Source organism: Aphis gossypii, chromosome 1 (assembly GCF_020184175.1).
Source record: "Aphis gossypii isolate Hap1 chromosome 1, ASM2018417v2, whole genome shotgun sequence".
Lineage (NCBI taxonomy): Eukaryota > Metazoa > Arthropoda > Insecta > Hemiptera > Aphididae > Aphis > Aphis gossypii.
The window spans coordinates 67,672,749-67,693,657 of NC_065530.1; the positions used below are offsets into that span (position 1 = coordinate 67,672,749).

At 26.4% G+C, this 20,909-nt stretch overlaps 1 protein-coding gene across 2 annotated transcripts; it reads right to left on the reverse strand.

Moving 5' to 3' along the window:
- Positions 1-13,164: 13,164 nt before the first annotated feature.
- On the reverse strand, positions 13,165-20,193 carry LOC114130478 (phosphoinositide 3-kinase regulatory subunit 4). Of its 2 annotated transcripts, XM_027995460.2 has the most exons (24): positions 19,863-20,179; positions 19,615-19,795; positions 19,397-19,546; positions 19,153-19,325; positions 18,974-19,075; positions 18,746-18,872; positions 18,503-18,678; positions 18,319-18,429; positions 18,089-18,194; positions 17,053-17,193; positions 16,716-16,986; positions 16,509-16,657; positions 16,284-16,436; positions 15,859-16,170; positions 15,668-15,796; positions 15,389-15,606; positions 15,236-15,324; positions 14,977-15,166; positions 14,616-14,831; positions 14,341-14,543; positions 14,128-14,253; positions 13,884-14,041; positions 13,611-13,786; positions 13,165-13,551 (listed from the first exon to the last, which is right to left on the reverse strand). In XM_027995460.2, the coding sequence occupies exons 1-24, from the start codon at positions 19,952-19,954 to the stop codon at positions 13,341-13,343; spliced, it is 3,960 nt and encodes a 1,319-aa protein (XP_027851261.2). In that variant the 5' UTR covers positions 19,955-20,179; the 3' UTR covers positions 13,165-13,340. The 2 variants fall into 2 exon arrangements, with proteins under 2 accessions (XP_027851261.2, XP_050052933.1); XM_050196976.1 differs by lacking the exons at positions 13,165-13,551; positions 13,611-13,786; positions 13,884-14,041; positions 14,128-14,253 and having other exon boundaries at positions 14,390-14,538; positions 19,863-20,193.
- Positions 20,194-20,909: the final 716 nt, after the last annotated feature.

The window sequence follows — 20,909 nt, forward strand, 5'->3', positions numbered from 1 at the left end:
CCTTTTTACATAAAAACAGGATTATTGTTTATCATGTTATCAAAGACTTCTCACTTTTTATGCTTAAATTAAAAATTTATTAAATCCTATTTTATACGATGTACACAATGCTGTTTAAAACATGTACCTACCTACTTACCTAAGTAAATGCAATAAACAAATCGACGATAAACGGCAACAAATAACAATACTTCCCGTTTGTATATAATCTTGAAAATCATCAAAAAGCGTACCATTTTACTAAGATTTTATTTAAACGTAACAAATTTTCCTAAGAGCACTCAAATATTATATTGAATTAGTAAGTACAATAAATTCTAAACAACACTAATAACAATCGTAGGAGATGCGTAATGAAAAGAACAGTTTTAATAACCTTTGAAATGGATCAGTGAATAATATTAGTGTCAGTTGTAAATTTTGTCTTGACACACAGCTCTCAGATCGAAATCGGGAAACGGACGACCGGAAACGATGAGGCTCTCAAATATACGTACAAGATTTATTCCACTAAAATTACGTTACATCACTTAAAACACACTCGCAGACAGACGCGAATAAAAAGCTTGACTTCGATAGTTCGATCACTTTTTAGACAAGCTAACCGACACAAGACATAAAATACCATTGTTACATCTTACATACACGAAGACTGTAACCTACCGTAAATACAATGTGGATAGCGGTCGCCAAATTTAAGCCACGGTCATTGAATTTATACTATGGTCTAGACCGCAGACCTTATATTAAATACTTATTAATGTACAATGCTAATAATATTAAGCAAGCATTTCTTTTAAAACCTACTTAATTATCTTATATTTTACTCAGTTATTAGTTTTATTCAGTTTAAACTTTAAAGAAAGAATATTACTTAAAAAAATTATGTGATATTATTTTAATATACAATTTGACACATTTGTGATAAGCTTTACGATATCTAGATCTGTTGTTTTTATAAAAAGTTTTTTTCCTTTTTTATGAGGATCATTCATTAGGTACTATGTTAGAAAAATATATAAAAGAAGAAGCATATTGATTGTATACAGTCGACTATCAGTAATTTGAAGTTCACAGAGGGAATAAAAGTGTTCGAAATATCAAATATCATTAAAAAATACATGCATAAATACTTTATTATAATTAAATATTTTTTATAGTATTTTATTCAAAAATGAATGTAAAGTTAATTATTTTTGTTTATTTAATGCATAATTATCAATATTATAATCTCTAAAAATCAAGTGCCTAGTGGTTTAAATAAATCATACATACCTTCATTTCAATCCATATATTTATGAAATGTTTTTGATACAAGTGTCGCTTTCTTTTTTTCTTCTTAACTCGTTATGCTGAATTGTATTTGTAGGTCTTCGATTTCTTCGTTATCACTATTCGACATATTAAAATAATTCAAAAATAATATCGTCTTCAATCCATTCTCCACAAATATCCAAATGTTCAACGTTATTCATTAAATTTTAATGCCCCTATTTGTTAACGTATTAAGATAAAAAAAAAAAGCCACTGACAAAAAGCCAAGGATAAAAAAGATACCAAATAAGCTATACAGAATATATCGTTACGTGCTTCCCTCTTTCTAACTCACTACTCTATCCACTATAAATTTAGAATATCCATCAAACTACCCTTGATAATGGTCATAGAACGAACAACCAAACAGAAAGGTGGAACCATCGCTTTTCAAAATTAATAAGTCGTAATCACCATTCTGTTTGTACACTAATCAAAAACATTAAATTAGAGTTGTCTTCTGATAATCCGAAATATACTTAAAAACATGCAAGAAAAATTATATGAAATATGTAGTGAAAGTTAAATTGCAACCAATAATTAGTAAATAATTGACGGCTATTAATTGCTTACAATTATACAATTATTTTAAATATTATTGTATATTAACTTTTTCAATAATTTGTTTTTTATTAATTATTATTATATTTGGATATTTCTGTAAGTCGTATTCAATAATGGTCATAAATTTTAAAATAAATAATAATACGAGTACATTGTATAAAATTGCTTTAGCACAAAAAGAAATCTGTTTTTTTTATCCCATGACTTTTTTATTAGTGATGGCATTTTTATCCACAGATTTTTTTGTCCACATGTCTTTTTTATCCTAGATTCGTTTATTGATCCTCATCTTAGAGTAATAAAATTACTTAAATAACGAAATTAAATTGTGTACTGTACAATAATCGATAAAAAGTAACATATTATTTTACTATTTTTCGACAACCGGGTTGAATTTTACGAATCAAGTCATGAACAAAGAATATTCGCAGTGATAAACTATTTTTAATACTAAATATGAATAAGAAAAATTAAGTCATTGAAAACTTGTCCAATTAATTTTTAAATTAACAATATTATTTAAACTTTAAGTGTTAAATGTTATTATTATTTGAAGGGGAATTTTATTTATTCGAAATATCGATCATTTCAAGTTATCAAGGTACAAGTTACTAAGAGTTGACTGTGCATGTATATAATGATAGTTTCTACATTTGTATACATTGTTATTATATTTTAAAACAAGTATTTAGTTAAATCTTATTGAAAATAATACCAGTTTTAACGGAGATTATCACAACCGCATGACCGCATGTATTATCTCGGTTTTAAAAAGTTACAAACCTATACAACATAAAAAAATTATGTTCAGCAATTTCAATACTGTGTGTACCAATGTACCATACGGTGTGCTTTAATATTAGAGTGAATTTACCTATTATCAAATTAAACAATTAGAACATTATAAGTATTTCCTAAACAATTGTATTTATATATTATATAAATAATAATAATAATATAATTATAATATTATATTGGCTACAAAATCATGTAAATACGAAACGATATATAAACACTGTATCATTATAAACAAGATATTCTTATTTTTAATTTGGCTAACTACATCACTGATAATCAAACAAACAACACCAAAATTCAAAATTAAGTTTTTTAATTTTAAATACATAATTCTTTTTTTTTTTTTTTTACAAGACACATTGCATATATTATTATTAAGCTCATTAATTAAGTCCTATATAATTTTTCAAGTCGACGTACGGACAGTCTGGTCATATGATTTTATTAATATTTTGTTATTTTAACTGCGCTAGGCCGGGGCTAGGTTAGTACGACACGTGTAGGAATATCCGAATATCTATGTCGAAATTACTTCCGGTATAAAATTTTAAAACCGCGATATTTTGTTACACGTCATCCTTATAGCAGTAGATTTTTATAATTGTATTACTTATTGTTCAATAACAGCATGGTATTTCATAATGATAATATAACGGATATACGCCTATAGGAAGCAACAAGCCCGGATTAAAGGGGGAGGGACATGTCCCCGGGGCCCACAAGTGTAAAGGGCGCATAGACTTCTCGGCTTGAAATTACATTGAGTGATAATTTTTACTTTATATAGTACCTACAATAATATTTTTATTTTTATTTTTTTCGTGGTTGAACTAAAGGGTGATGGAGCTCGTTAAAAAGCTAGAAAAAAAATAAAAAATAAACAACATTTATATTTTTAGTATTTTTTTAAATATGTTATATATTATAATGACATTATAAAACATTTTTTACTTTGGATATGCAATATTTATGGACACATAAAAAATATAAAGCAATTAATTCTATATAATTTTATCAACCAAAAAAAAAAGAAAAAAGAAAGTATAATATTAAAAACAAAAAAAAAAATACTTCATTTTATTCGTAAATATGTATTTTAATAAAAAAATAATATATTTTTAATGTTTTTATCCTCATTAATCGTTATCATACTTAAATAAAAATGTTTAAATTTATTTTATTGTATACTTCTATAATTTTAAAGAATTGTTTTCATCAATGGGGGCCCACAACCGTGTATTGACCTAGGCTCCTGAAAGTCTTAATCCAGGTTTGGGAAGCAAGCGGACAAGTGCCAAATTCGCGGAATAAAAGTTGGAAGTCCTTTAGGCTTCCGGTAAATGATTTAATAACACTGATGTTTCAATTTACATACGAGTAAATCTTTGTTTTTTTTTTTTGTTTTTAATTCTACGATTGTTTTAAACATCATACTTCGTGAAATAAGACCCACTCATTGTAGTAATCAGAATGGACGGGTAGCTAGAGTAGAGAAAAATGTGAATGAATATTTTATCAAATATGTTCTGTGGCTGATACGATGGTACCTCTGCAGGCTTCAGGCGGCTATAGGTGAGCGGCTAGCTGCTTTGTTCACGTGGAGCGACGGACAACGACTACAAGGCGGGTATTGGATAATGCATAATTAAATTTGAAAAAATTATTGAAATTTCAATACCAAAAATTAAGAAACATTTCCAATTAAATAATGAAATTGGAATTCTTGATTTATTAAATTTGCCAAATTCACATTCAAATGGTGCTGATTTATTAAAACATCGCAAAGTAAAAAAAAATCCACTTAAATTACAGCAGTTGTGATATCAAAAATTAGCTAAGTAAATTCATAAATTCATTAATATAAATATATTTGAAACTTTTGGTATTTAAGGTACCTTGTGTATTTATTTAGTGTAAATAATAAATTTACTTAGCTTGACGGGTACAGATGGATGTTTTGAAATAGTTGTATTATTGTTCTATAGTTCAACTATAATAACAATATACAAAATGATGCGAATATTTATGTAGAAATCGAGACATAGTGAATTTGGTTTCTTAGTTGTAGAGACATAAATAATAGTAACTGAGCCAAGCTAAGTAAAATTATTATTTACACTAAATAAATACTCAAGGTATATTAAATACAAACAGTTGTAAATACGTCTATATTAATTAATTTATGAAATTACTTAGCCAATTTTCGATATCACAATTTTTGTAATTTAAGTGGATTTTTTTTAATTAGCGATGTTTTTACACAAAGTGTTTTTGATGAGATATCACTCATTTTTTTAATTACAAATTAGAAATTTTGTATATAGTTAACTCTTTTGTATTTGTTCAGGAGAGGGGAGGTATTATATATAATTAAAGTTTTAATTCCTGCTGGAGAACGATTATATATTATACGTGATACGTCTTTAGCACCACGTGGCCACCGGTCTTAATAAATATTAGAATCATCGCATCTAATCCATTTATTAAGATATCGGATAATGCATATTTAATGAGCTGATGTATAACGAATTATTTTTAATACATTATTAGATAAGTAGTGGTGGATACGATGAAGTATGGCCACGTTCAACTGGCAATTGTAGCAGACGATGTATCGTCATTCCTTCAATATTATAAGCTGATATTCCAGTCAGGCCAATAATGGCGACATTCAACTGTATTAATATAAATTTTAATTTCTTTAATAAAAAATATGATTTACCAGTACCCAAAACAACACTTGAAACGAAATTTTAGATACCTAGTTATAAATATATATAAAATAATTATATTATATTATATTATGCAAAATGATCCGAATAATATAATGTTATTTATAATAATAAAAAAAAATAATAAAATTATAATAATTATAATAATATAATAATAATTTATTATATATTATAATAAATAAATAGTTAATAATTAATTAATATTATATTATTATAATAATAATAATTTATTATATAATATAATAAATGACTAATTAATAAATATTATATTATTATAATAATAATAATTTATTATATAATATAATAAATAACTAATTAATAAATATTATATTATTATAATAATAATAATTTATTATATAATATAATAAATAAATAATTAATAATTAATAAATATTATATTATATTATTACAATTATTATAACTTTATTATTTAAAATTATTATATTTTGTTTTATTATTATTATTATAAATAATATATTATTCGCATCATTTTGCATAATATTGCATAATATAATAAAATTATTATTTTACATTATATTATATAATAAATTATTATTACTATTTTTCGTAACCGATGCGTGGAAGGGAAAAATGAGTAGCCAACACAAACACAAACATTATATGAAATTGTTGAAAAAATTAGCATTTTGTTTAATAATTATGCCAATACTTTAGCATATAACTAAAACTGTATAACTCCGATAAACTTGAAAATTTTACAGAATCATCTACATACCAAACTGAGCTATTCGTGAAAGTTTCAAGTTAATTGGTTCATTTTCATTAGTTTAGCCTACAGGGTAGCCGACATGATTTTCGTAAAATAACATTGGTTGAATTTGGTTCTCTCGTGTAATATACACCGTCGTCGCGCTTGGATTCGTGAAATGGGACCTACTGCTCACTACAATGATCGGAATGGACATACAGCTGAAGTAGAAAAATGTATAAATACTTTAATCCCTGCCTAAGATAATATATAACAGCTTACAAGTGTATTAGGTTTATGGAAATAAATAAAGTACCTATAATTGAACAAATGCTTGTTTAATGCTTTCATATTAGCGATTCTTTTTTATAACTAAGACATTTTTTTGAACTCTTTTTAATATACATAGACTTTTAAGGCACAGGTAAACACTAATAACATCCATGTATTATAGTGGCAACGCAATATCCCAATGTATCATTATATCTTTATGTATTCATTACCTACCGGAAAATGATAAAATGTATTGACTTTAATTGTATATAATAAAATTGATAATAATATAAAATATATCATTATTAAAGTAGGTACCTACTCATGAATTATGTTTTTAAATGTTAACAAAATCATTAATACATCGTTATTTATCGTTTAAATAAGTAATTTCGTCCAAATCGGAACTTAAAAATATGTCTATACGTTTTTTTAGATTTTATGCTATCAATATGTAATTTATGAATAGGATCGTGTATTCAATTTTTAAAACTTAAATACAAAAAGAAATTTTTGTTCATTTTTAACAAATTGCATCAAAATGCAAATGTTTGTAAAAAAATATTATATTAATATTTTTATACAGCAATACATAAGAATATAACTTTCTGGGAATTTTGTGTTATATATTCAAGAATTTTAACCTAACCATAATTATTTCATTAACATTTTTATTTATCCAATTACTTAATAATATTAAATATTACTTGGTATTGTTTTTTAACTCTCTATAAGTGACTTTTTTCTCAAATCGAGCCTCAAAAGGATTTTTTATTGTGGAAGCCATGTTTAATGAATAACGTACCTATTAACACGTTCTGTGTAAATTTCTTCAGTTGCTAAATTGTAATAAAATAGTTAACTTTTTCTATTTCAAACAATTAGATTAGTAGGTACCTTTGTATTACACGTAACCCGTCATAGGCGCTCGGAAGGGGGGAAGCTGGGGCATTTTCCCTCCCTGGCTTTTCAAAAATATGTTTTAAATTGAATTTTTTAAGATAAACTAATATTAATTATATAACAAATCCTAACATTCCCCTCTCCTAGAAAAATTTTTGCGGGCATTTATGTTACCCGTTAATCGAATGTAAATTATAAAAAAAAACCATATAGCTTTAATAACATACTCTATTATATACACATTGTTGTAAAATCAACACATTCATCACAAAAATAGCTAATTACTGTCAAATCTGAAATCATAACTTGAGATTTGATTTGATTTTGAATTTGTTGCCATTTTTGTACCAATGACGATACATATTTTTGTTTTAATCCTAAACCCACATTCAATTTTTCAACCTGTAAGCAAAATTGATACTATACATCATGTCAACATTACATTAACTATACAATTATTAATACCTAATATGTATTATTTTGGGTATACACCTTGATTCCCACCTGAATTACAAACACATAGTCGGTCAGAAAAAATTGCAAATCAAAGAAAACTGAAAAAATACACAAATTATACTGACTAGTTAAATGACATTCTATAGTAGACTTGGTAGATATACGGCTTACATGTCTATATGTACTTAAAGCTATCATAAATTTATAATATTGGCATACAATATACAAGTATACAATTAAAGTGAAGTGCCAAAACATCCAACATCAAAATCATTCATCATAGTTATTTGTTATCAAAATATTTCCGTCCATGTCATTGTCGCAGCATACCGGACACCGGTTCGATAGGAATTAAATTATCTATACAGATTTGAAGATATCCATCCACGGCGAACTCAAAAATTTTATTAACAACCGTGTGAAAAAACTTTGGAGCTGCACTCTATAGCAATGCAGCTGCTAAACAAATATTTGACAACTCATAGTAGGTACATTCGACACCTCAAACTCTTGAAAACATACAATTTAGATTAGATGACTTAGACTAAGGGAAAAGACTACCTAGGAGATATAACTTCAAAAATGTTCACGTATAATATACATAATATATTTAATATTTATATATGTATACACTATATATTACTATTTACTATTATGTATTTATTGATTACCTATCATAAATACAAACATCCATTAAGTGTCGTACTTCTTAATCGTCTAAATAAAGATGTCTTAGGACATTTTAAATGTATATACCTACCTATATTATACAATATACATAGGTAGATATTTTAAGACCGTACCAATGAAGGGCCAACCCCTTTCTTCCCAAAGTTTTTTTTCCAATTATGGCCTTGATTATAAATGTAAAATATGGCACAGCCCGTTAAAAAAAATAATAAATAAATATGTCATACCATTTTGTTTCAAAGTGTATCATTAAAATAGCTCTACTCCAGTTTCAGCTACTGAAAAAAAAACTGTATCCAAAAACGATTTATATTACCTATATAATATTAATAAGTATTATGAATAAAGTTTTGAATAACATTGTTTTAGCATTATTATTTCTTAAGTTATATATTAATAAGTGTTAAACATTTAATTTTAATAATTACAAAACGATTCAAATATCCAATACAATTACGGATACGTAATAATTATACAATATTAATAACGTTTGAAAATTAAATATAGGTACTAGTAACTATTAATTCTAAACTTTAAATAAATGAATCAATGTACATCCTACGTCTATTCTCAAAAGCGTAATTGTGGGGGATAGCACTTGCCATTTTCTTGTTGTATATAATGATACGACAAAGTAAGTTTTATCGGAGTTACAAAAATAACATAATAATAATATTTCATCAGTTACGATTACAAAATTATCAACACGTTATGTTTTTAATCATAGATTATAGCACTCTTTTTATGAACTCTAGCTAATGTGCCTACTTTATTATTTAATAATAAGATGGGTGTTTACAGTTTATTTCTAAGTAATAAAATCAGTTTTAACTCAATTTTAAAACTTATGTAAAAACAAACAAATATAATGTGTTATGATTTCAAAGTTATTTTGCCCCCTCCCCTTAGTTTTTATGCATTTATAACTATAAGGGATGAAATATAAAGCTACTATATATACTAATAGTTAGAACATTATTTATTGATCGTAATAAATAGTTCCTACTTGTTGTAGATATAAATCGAGAATATTTCAATACCTCAAATACTTGGCTATAGGTACTTAAAAATAATATAAAATACAGTTGATTAACGAAAGTTAAGCTGGCATACTTCCCAGTTCCCAATTAACAATCATACAATTGCTAAACATAATACCTATAACGTCTATAACTTTATAACATCAAAGAGCAGTCGTTTAAAGTATTTAAATAAAAGTAATTAAGAAACTTTTAAGCATACCTACCTACTTAAATTAACGTATTAATTATTACAACAGCAGCGTGCCCATCATGTAGACTGCAAACCTATAAACTTACCTACTCAATTTTGAACTATTAAATAGTAATAACTAAATAAATTAAACTACTTGTTATATTATATACATATAAATTTATCATAATCTAATTTTCAACATTTCAATGAACCGTAGGTAGTTTTTTTTAATATTATAAAACTATTCGAATCCGAGTCATCAAAATAAAATTATTTTTAATCAACATAATTTATTATTTCCGGTTATACCAGTACAGGTAAATTCCTTATCGACCAAAAATGTATTCACGATCAGAAGAATCAAGATGCATATATTGTGTTCAGATGACATCTATGACTACTACACGTCTTTATAATTAAGCATCGATATCAATCAAAAGGAAGTTCAATTCGGAGTTATTGTAATATTTTACGAAGGTCAAAGATTATTATTGATAAGCTTGTCAGAGTTAAAAATATTAGAATTTAGTTTTCTAAATAAATAATATAAATAGTTATTAGTTATTTTAAGTAGTACCTAAATTAAAATACAATCATAATGATTAATTATATAATACTTAAAAATTAAAAAGAACCTAAAAAATATTTAGGTGTTTAGTATTTAAAGTACAAAATATTCTTACGCATAACCGGAACTGCCCTGAATCTTGATCCTTGATACGTCTCAACTATTAACTATCTGGATTTTAGGTTATATACGAGTACTTTTGAAAATTATTTTGAGCAAAAATGTAATTACCTATGTATTACTTAACTATAAATTTAAACGGAAAAACTAAAAAAAAAATTGATACTACAATGTTTAACGAAAATATACAAATATACGAACATAAATGTTAAATATTCAAATATTTATTTTATTTATTTATTTTAATTAACTCACACCCAAATTAACAAAGAATGTAAGGATATATACAAACTCTCGCAAACCAAAATGTTATCAATAGAAATCAACAACTTATGAAGAACTTTATATTAAATGTTCAAGCATTTCTACACAACAAATAATTTTCAATCGATATTTATAAAAAACCTATAAACATCTCAAAATTAGTCAACATATTTTGAATATTTATATAATATAATACAATTTATAATAAAAACATTTAATGAAAATTTCTACGGCTATTCATTTTTGAATTGCATAAAAAAATTTAAAAAAAAGAGTGGTCAAGTGAGTAACGTTCTACTATATATATTAGGTCTCTATAATAGTATAATGGATGTATTCAATTTGAATTCAATGATACCTAAGAATCATTGTATACAAAAACGATTATGAACGAAGATAATTTATTTAGATAACTACAACATAATTTTCAAAATATATTCTTGATTTTGACGAATTTTTGTCAATATTTGAACGTCAAATGCTAATAAAAAAAAATTGTTCAAATGTATTCTTATAATTTTTGATTCACTATAAGACTAACTTATGAAGAACTTTATATTAAATTTTCTTTTCAATTACCTATTATTTTGACTCGGCCAAAAAATTTTTATCGACATTTATAAAAAAAAAAAAATAAAAAAAAACGAATATTTCAAATGCTTATAAATAGCATTTAAATAAATGAAAATTAAATCATATAAAGAAAATGCCAATTTAAATAACTGGTGAAATCTTCAAGTATCTACGACTTAATAAAAGTTAAAATTTATAAAATATATATTTAATATTTATACTTTTTGAATAATAACAATTACTTAAAATCATTATAGTTACGCAATTTCATAAAAATTTAAAATTCAAACTCTCATAACATTTTTAGTTTTTGCTATAATGACGCTTCGAGTTTTCTCTACAACTATTTGAAGGAAAACTTTTTTTGAATTTTTAACTACAAAATTACTTGTTAAGTTTTGCGATTTTGACATACTTTGCAAAACTTTGAACTTTAAATGCTTAAAACAAAAATTTTGATTTTTTAACTGCTATAAGAACGACTCATGATAAACCTTGTATTAAATTTTTATCGACTTCAAAAAAAAAAAATACTTAAAAATATCGAAAATTTCAGTTGTCTATAAATAGCTCAAAAAAAGTCAAAATATATTGAAAGTTTAACTGTATATAGATGACACTAATATAAGCATTTGGTAAAAATTTCAAGTATTTACAGTGGCTCAGTAAGGCTCAGATTTTAAAGCATAATAACTAATGAGCAACAAAAAAGCACACGATTGTTTTAAAAATGCGAACAAGAAGCATATTTATTTTTAAAAAAGTAACAAAAAAACATGTCAAAAATTAACATAAACTAAGTTACAAAAATGAATAAAAAAAATTTGAAAAATTAATTTAAATTAATAAAATAATTATTTACCAGGTATTTCCATAGATTTTCAGTAGTGAAACTGATTCTATTGACCGACAGAATATTTGTATACATAATACATAGAAAACTAACTCTCCACGTCCACTGAAGTGATTAGTGCATACAGCATACTTCATACCAGAGGTTTCAAATTTCAACACTAAATATTAAATTTTGAAACAATCGATATCGATGTTATAGGCATACTGACTGAATAGGTACCTACTACATGCTACATGTAAATCGATAATCTATATTTAATAAACAAGCCGATAACGAAAACTATAAGAATTTTCCAACAGTTTTCAAAAAAAAGATTTTTTTATATGATTGTAACTCAAAAACTAATCACTAGTGCAGTGGTTCTCAACCGGTGTGCCACGGAATACTATGCCACGAGATAGTCTAGGTGTGCCGCGAGAAATGTTATTAAATATTGAAAACAGTGTTTTCGGCGAAGTTGCTGAAGTTGTTGTGGTTGTCAAGTGCGTGAATGTGACGTGAAAATTTGTGATGTATAATAGTGTGCCGTGAACCAAAAGAGGTTGAAAACCACTGCACTAGGGCTTGAATTTTAAAGCATATGCTTCTTTTTTTGTACATGAGATCTAATTTTTACACATAATTCGTTTCACGTCATTCTGATTCCAAATAAACTAATTTTTTTATGTTAATGCTTTTTATTACTTTTTTAAAATTATTCCAGCTATGGATTTTTTATATGTTTATTATGCTATTGTAATAAAAACAAACGAATTAATAAAAAATGTAAAAACCCAGAATACATAGACTAAATGGTGATATTGGATTATACTTTTGACCTCTATAATGCACCGAAGATATTTACATTGCCATCGGAAACCACCCCCCAAAGTTTGAAATTAAAGCAAAATTTCAACAAGTTATGCTGTACGCAGACATAAAAACAAAAGAAAAAAACATTCACATCATAGTAAAATCAATACATTCATCGATCCACTCAGAAAATAATAAAAAATTATTCAATTATTATAAAACATAAACCTCAGTTTTTAGTATTTCACTGGGAATCTAAAAATGTGAGTTTTCTCTTAGGCCAGGTAATTTTATCAAATCATTTGATGTAAATTTCTTCACATAAATAAATCAAGTAAAATTTAAAAAAATATAACTTTATTATACAAACATTTTAACGTGTGTAACTCCAATAATACAGTTACATACACTATCACATAACATTAATTATATCATAATATTTGGACGATTGAATACAACAATTGAATCCAATCAATAAATTATAGCTAAAATTATTAAAATCAAAATGTTGTTTCATTTCCATACTTTAATAATTCCATCACAAGATGCAGTGACTAGAAAACACTGAGATGCCATACATGATGTGATATCCAATATGGATCCTACATGCCCTGGTGCCGGTTGGTCAGTGGCACATGGTGGTTCCTCGTCACCAGTCATTACTGTACTGGTAGATTTTGTGCAAACCTCTTGCACAACATTTGTACCATCAACTAATCTACACCTAAACCATTAATTTTTTTAAATTAGTATTTAATAAATAACTTTATGTATTAAACATACTCGTAACAATACAATGAATGACCCATAACATCACTTGCAGCTGGTATAGCTATGTAGGAATCACTTGGAGATCTCAAGTTCCATTTTCGTACTCTCTGGTCTGTACCACCAGTCAACAATTCTGGACCGTGATCTGTATTCATTGTATACAATGCGCATACACTGTGATTATTAGTCTATAATATACAATAGAAGTTAGTAGCTTAGCATCAATAATAAATAATTCTTATTATAAGAATTTTGGTAATAACTCAAATCAAATAATCATCATACTTGACTGTTTGACAGCGGAGGAGCACTACTAGCCCAAAGAGTTTGTTGTTTTGAACCACTTTCCAAATTCCACACTGTTACTTCATTGTTATCTTGCATGGCTGATATAATCCATGATGGTTCAGACGGGTGTTTTATTAATCTTCTCACTCTAACAGCTATTATCGATCAATATAATTTATAATTATTAAAATTATTTATAAAGCATGGTGAAAATGGTGATTATTATTTATTAGTTTATTACCTTTGGAATGAGCAATGGTAGCAATTGGTAATCTAAAACGCAAATCCCAGCATGTATGATAACCGCTACTTGTACCTAATGTGAGGCAACTTTGTCTTGTATCCAAACACATAGCTGTTATGATGCCTACAAAAATCAGTAAAAAAAATATAAAAAATTAGTGGTTGAATGGTGATTTTAATATATATTTATTTAAAATTACTTAGAACTTACCTTGTTTTATATCATTATTAACTTTCCAAGCTAATTTTGGAGCACGAAGATCCCAACCAATAATAGAACCATACACTGTCGCATACACGAGTACCATTTGAGATCCAGAATCTAAATAAGATATATCAACAGCACAACCATCTTCTTGTAAATCTAGTTGTTTCATCTGTATTACATTCAACTTATTACTATTTGACTCTAAACTATACAATAAACAAATTAATTATAATTTAATAAATGTAATAAAATATAATTTGAATAATATTGTTACGCACTTCAATACAACAACTGAACCAGAATGGCTAACAGTAGCTAATGACTGATTATTTCTACATGTGGTCATCCCATATAATGCTCCATTCTGATGATTATATACTTGTTTAGACCGATTAGCAATGTTCTTGCCTTCCATTTTCACACAATCCCATATACGTACATAACTATCAGAGGAACAACTTGCAAATAATGATGTATTTGGAATTGTCACCAACCTAGAAATAAAATATTAAATGACACATTAAGGAAAATTAGTTTACAATTTTTAATGTAACATCTAAATTTAAGTAGAATTATTTTATATTAAATTGTTGTTTCAAGACATTGGTTTATTTCTTATTAGTAACTATAATATATAACCTGTTTACTCCAGATTTATGTTCATGCAGATGGGCTACCAACTGAGAGCGAAGTCGCCAACCAGGTGGAGGTAGTCTTGGTTTCCATACTTCTTGTTCAGCCCATTCATGACGTCTCATTGTCATTTCATGACACTCTTGACGATGAGATATCAATTTGCGCAATTCTAGTTTACATGGTGCATAACGGTCTACCAAAATAAATACAGCATTTATAATTCTCATTTTCTAAATTCCTTTTTTTTTTTTACAAGGCTTACAATGTATATAAGACATATCAGTAGGTCCCTCAATACTATGAGATGGAGATGGTTGAACATCAGATGTGTATGAACCCCCGATAGGTGATCTAAGTAAAAAATACCAAAACAGTAAATTTAATATAGATGAGGTTTAAAGTAGTAGTTTATTACGGATTTCGTGAAGAATGCATTTGCTTTGAAGATGATAGCTCTGGACTGCCAAACATACATTTCCACTCATCATTCATATTTGAAACTGACTGATGATGATCATCTATGCCTCTTCGCCTATTTCCTAATGTCATAGGATCTTGAAGTTTTGAATGTTGTGATCGTGCCAATGCTATAGAATAGCAATGCACATTGAGTTTTGTATCTCCAATATTTATCTAATAAAAAACAAGATAATAATAAACAAAATAAAAACATTATTTTAATAAAATGATTTACCTTTCCTTTAGAATTATACTTGTTGTCAAATGCTAATTGCTTATGCACTTTTAAAATATGTTTAGATAGTGCCAACAATTGGTCTTCTACTATTTCAGTCATCCCTTCAGACTCCAGTTTCCTAATCAACTAAAATATAAACATTAAAATAATATTTTAAAAATAACAACAGTGAATAATATATATTTTACATTTCTTAGTGCACTGTTTTGATGCATTGATTGTGTAACACTTGTTAAAGGTATATGACCAGTGTTAGCGATAGTTCTGGCTTTTTTTCTTTCACCCAATATATCTACTAATGTTTCAACAATTGAACACTTAACAACTGTATCATAAATATTTCGTGGTAAAGGGTCTTTTAAAGTATTCATTACTAATTCTTCTCTATCTACTAATATGATTGAATGCTTTAAATAAGGTTTCATTACAGGCAATATTTTACACTGAACATCCACATCATCTAACATTCGTGCTGTAGCACTAAAACAGCCAACAGTAGCCTAAAAATTAAAACAAATATGAAATATTATACACATAAAATATATGTGAGAATAATGATACTAGTATAAAAAAAAATAAAATATGTACATAATAAAAACATATTTAAACATACCTGTCTTATCCATAAATTTGGATGTATAAGAAAACAAGAAATATCCCTAATTAATTGGTAAAGAGCAGTTTTTTGAAGTAAGCGTTTTTCAATCAGATGTGACATGGCATTAAGAGCTTTTTTTGCTACAAACTCTTCACTGTCTGTAAATCCCTAGAAATTATAAATTCAATAATAAAATAAAATATATTTTATCTGTATTATATCATAACGCTGTAAACTTACTTGTTGTAATAATGGACATAATATAGGTGAACACTGTTGATCAACAAATGCAGCAACATTGACAAAATTATCAAAAAATGATGCACGTAAATGTTTATCAGTTTTATCATTCAAGAAAGTTACCATATGAGATAATATCACATCATTAGCTGAATAGAAAAAAAATCTATTATGATAAATAAAATAAAACTTATAACAAAAATTTACCTCTTTGGGTACCAAAAAACTCGCATAGCTCAATTATATTACTGTTCACCAAAGTTTGTTTTACAATATTGTGAGAATCTGTAAGAAGTGATGATACTGATTGTTGGACCATTTCATGCAGTGTAGCAAGCTCAGTCTCAAATGCACTTGAGGTTGGTTCATCTTCTTGCACATTCTGACAACACTTCAGAAATCTTAAGCCAGTTTGAGCTAATTGTGAAATAATCTGAGCAAAAGTAGTCCTTACAATAACTGCATCATCATGGGCCACCTTAATAATCAATTTTGATAACCATTAAAAAAAATAAGGAATATTACAAATAAATTTCATACTTACATTTATTAAACCTGGAAAAATATACTCAGGGAATGTATTTGCATCACTAGGCTTCAAATTTTTAACAGTTGAAAGTGTATTATTTAAGCCATGTAATGCAGATTTCCTTACACCAGGAGAAACATCTTGAATCATATGAAACTTGAACAAAATATATAATCTCATTATTTTAGTTTAATTATTGTAGATAAAAAAAAAAACAAACACAATTTTTTTTTTTAACTAGAAAATATTCAATTTAAATACATTGAATTTATTTATTATTGTAATGAAATTCTTATTATTGTGCCACAAAACTTCATACCTTAATATCATAATGAAAAGATAACAAATTTCATCCTCACACACAATAAAATAACTGTACAGAGTAGTGAGTATTATACTATAATAATCAAAATTAACACTTAAAATAGTCATACATATTGTAATTAATAAGACAAAATGTGCAATAAAAATAAAACATTTTATACGTATGTACCTTTTAAATAAACAACAATTTAAAATTAAACGAGTACAAAATGTCAATAGGTAATATAAGTAAAACCCAATTTTGATATTAAGTCAGTTTATTTTCAACAGCCTAACAAAGTGGCGCTAAACTAAAACGAAATTAGAGAGGGGAGGGCAAAAATTATTTCTCATAACACACCACATTTTGCACAATAAATAACTTACCAAAACGAATATTACACCATGTATGTTATTTGTCGACTAGTTGTTTATATTCCCAACAGCCTGGTAAATATAATCATACATTTTTAACTTACATAAATAGCTTAAAGTAGAAAGGCTCTCTAGTTTATAGTATATTTAATGTTATCATTATGATATTAAATTATGAAGTTTTGCGACATAATAATATAAGTAAATATTATTGTGTTGTTTTGAAAATATTGATAATTAACTCTATTTTAGTATTTCATTTATTTTATGTAAGTGATATTTTAACAAAAAGCTTGTTAAAATTTAAAAGTAAAAACAATTGTATTCAAAAATTTACTTTGATAAAATATTTGATTATAAAAATTTGACTTACAATATATGGTACAATTCTGTCTAAAACAGTTTCTGCAGAACAATAAGTTGATAATTCCAGTAAAACATCCAATGCTTGTATTTTAGTTGTAGACAAATGCAAACCTCTGAAATATATATAGACTTACAAATAAGAAAGAAATAAAAATTTATCCAATTAACTTAATTGTTGTTTGAAGTATATTTATTGAAAACAACCTAAATATTTATATACATATTATAAACTATTACCTGATACAAGAAGTAACTAATTGAACAATCAATACTAAACCATCAGTGCATTCTTCTGAATCATTAGATGGAAGTAGCATATTAATTATACCATTAATATCACTTTTCAATCTATAACAATAATAACATTGAAATAAAATAGTTTTATTATAGTTTGAATATGAGTATGTTTTTAATCGCTCACCTATCAATTTTTTCATCAGGTGAAATTATAGGATTTGTAGCTGAAAACATTTGTAAATATGGCTGAAGAAAAGAATAAAAATAATCTGGAAATATTTTATTTTTCTCTTCGTCCAAATACAATTCAGCAGAACAACGATCTGCTGGATTTAATTGTATCATAGATTTAATGAGATCCTAAAATTACAAATCAAATAAAATATTTCAAATGTTTATAAATTATAAAAAAATTTATTTTACACACTCTAATTTCTTTATCATCAATAGTATCAATATGAGGGTTTGGATCATACTCTCCATTTCTATATGCCAGCAATTGTGATAAATCAAAGGGCGGACGACCATCTGTAAACATTTCTGCTAATGCACATCTGTAAAATGAAAATAATATTATCATAGTATAAATAATAATAATAAAAAAAATGTATTAGTTTAACTATTTATTATTTATTAATAATTTATTTTCTTTTACCCAGTGGAAAAAATGTCCATAGCTGGAGTTAATTCTCCTTTTTTAACATGATCTTCAGATGGTAACAACTGATTGCTAAGTTCAGCAGATGTCTTCACAAAACTACGGAATTCAATTAAAAATATACTCTTTTAACACTATTTAACTTTAACCATTGTTTTACCAATAATATTATTTACCGTTCTGGAGCTATATAGCATAACCTTCTACGAGAAGTATCAAAAAAGAAAGAATAATCAGCAGGGTTATCATCAGGCAAATATGTAGGTTTATAGGAAGCAATATCTGTAAGTAATACCCAATTCCAAGACGTAATCATGATATTTTCTAACTTAATATCGCCATGGCAAACCTGTATGTACATATACAAAATATCATGCGATAATTAGAATTTCATTAATTAGTGACATGATAAAAACATACGCCTAATGTATGACATTGTCGCAGAGCAAACAATATTTGAAAAGCAATAAATTTTTTCTCAATCATGGTCAGAAAAGGTCTAGTACTGATGCGATCATACAAACTATACTTGACATACTCTCGCATCAAGAAAACAGCTTTGTCAGTCATCTGTAAAGAAATTAAACGAGTGAAACCAAATTATCAATAACAAAACCTTTAGGATTTAGTAAACGTACAATAACTTTTTGAAAACATAAACAATTGACAGCTGACTGTAGTTTGGATTTGATCTCTTCAATGTGTACACGATGTTTAACTAACGGTAACATTGGATCGTGCAAAGCAAACACTTTAACAACAATCATTCCTTCTTGGGACTTGGCACGAGCCACCTTAAAAAATCTAGTACTCCCCAAACTGTGAAACAAAACAGAAAACAATATTCAGAAAATCAGTAACGTATCAATAATGGAATTCGAATTACCTCGCATCGAATTGCAATTGAGAGTGATCTGTCAGATAGTGTTCGACTGGAAATATTTCCGAGGGTGCTATACCCACCAGTTGGTTGCCCATCTTTGCAAATTTATAAATGCAGTATTGATCGCAATTATTGCGAAAAACCGATCTAATAGAGATGTGATTGCGATGACATTGAAACTATAACTTTTCAGTAGTAATTTTCAATTGCCCCAAATCCATAATTATTTTTAAAAATTTTATAAATGTCAAAAACTAGACTACAGGAACAAAATTTAAACCTTTTTCAAACTTCTGTTATCGTTTTTGGTTCGCTTATCGTTTAAATACTCTAATCTAACCTTATCACGAAAACGTAATTTAAAAATAAACTACGTATTAAGCACCGAATAAAATTAGCGCAGAACTAAATAGTCTTGCTTGTGGCCGTCGCCACTAGAGTACTCTACGTGTATGACAAATCTTCAATGTTTCACGGTGGTAAAATATAATATTAAACTTTAAAATTTAAATATTTCAGTCAACAGATTACAAACAACATCCAGGTATCTCGCAAAGCTAATAACTTTGGTTGATTAGATTAGTACCAAACACCAGTGGCGTCTTAATAAGGAGTAAGGACTGTCATAAACTCAATCAAATCAGTAAATAGTTTATCATTCTTTACAAATTTTTAACAAAAAAATTTTGTTCTCAAAAATATAATATTGATATTTATGTACAAAATTAATTCAAATATTAGAACAAAAATACTTTAAAAATCTGTAATTAATAATACAACTAATATCAGTATAATATTCTTATTCTTGTTATAAATAAGTATAAATATAATATAATGTCATACCTAGGAAACATTTGTAAACAAAGTTTGCAAGAAATGTAAATAAGTTTACTTTAAATTTTAATATTCATAACAATTTTTGATTCAAAATAAATAATTGAGGTATATAAAACTTTAAAGAAATGCTTAAGTTTTTAATTCAAGTGTATAGCTTATATGAATCTATAACAAAATTCTTTGTTAAATTATCAAGTCAAATTCTGATATTTT

What these genes read in the sequence shown, in the direction of transcription:
- LOC114130478 (XM_027995460.2), bottom strand. Translation starts at nt 19,954, where the DNA reads ATGGGCAACCAACTGGTGGGTATAGCACCCTCGGAAATATTTCCAGTC. An exon ending in GACAATGTCATACATTAGGC is followed by an intron (nt 19,326 to 19,396) that starts GTATGTTTTTAT and finishes ATGTACATACAG; the next exon opens with GTTTGCCATGGCGATATTAA. An exon ending in ACAGAATTGTACCATATATT is followed by an intron (nt 17,194 to 18,088) that starts GTAAGTCAAATT and finishes ATTTTGTTCAAG; the next exon opens with TTTCATATGATTCAAGATGT.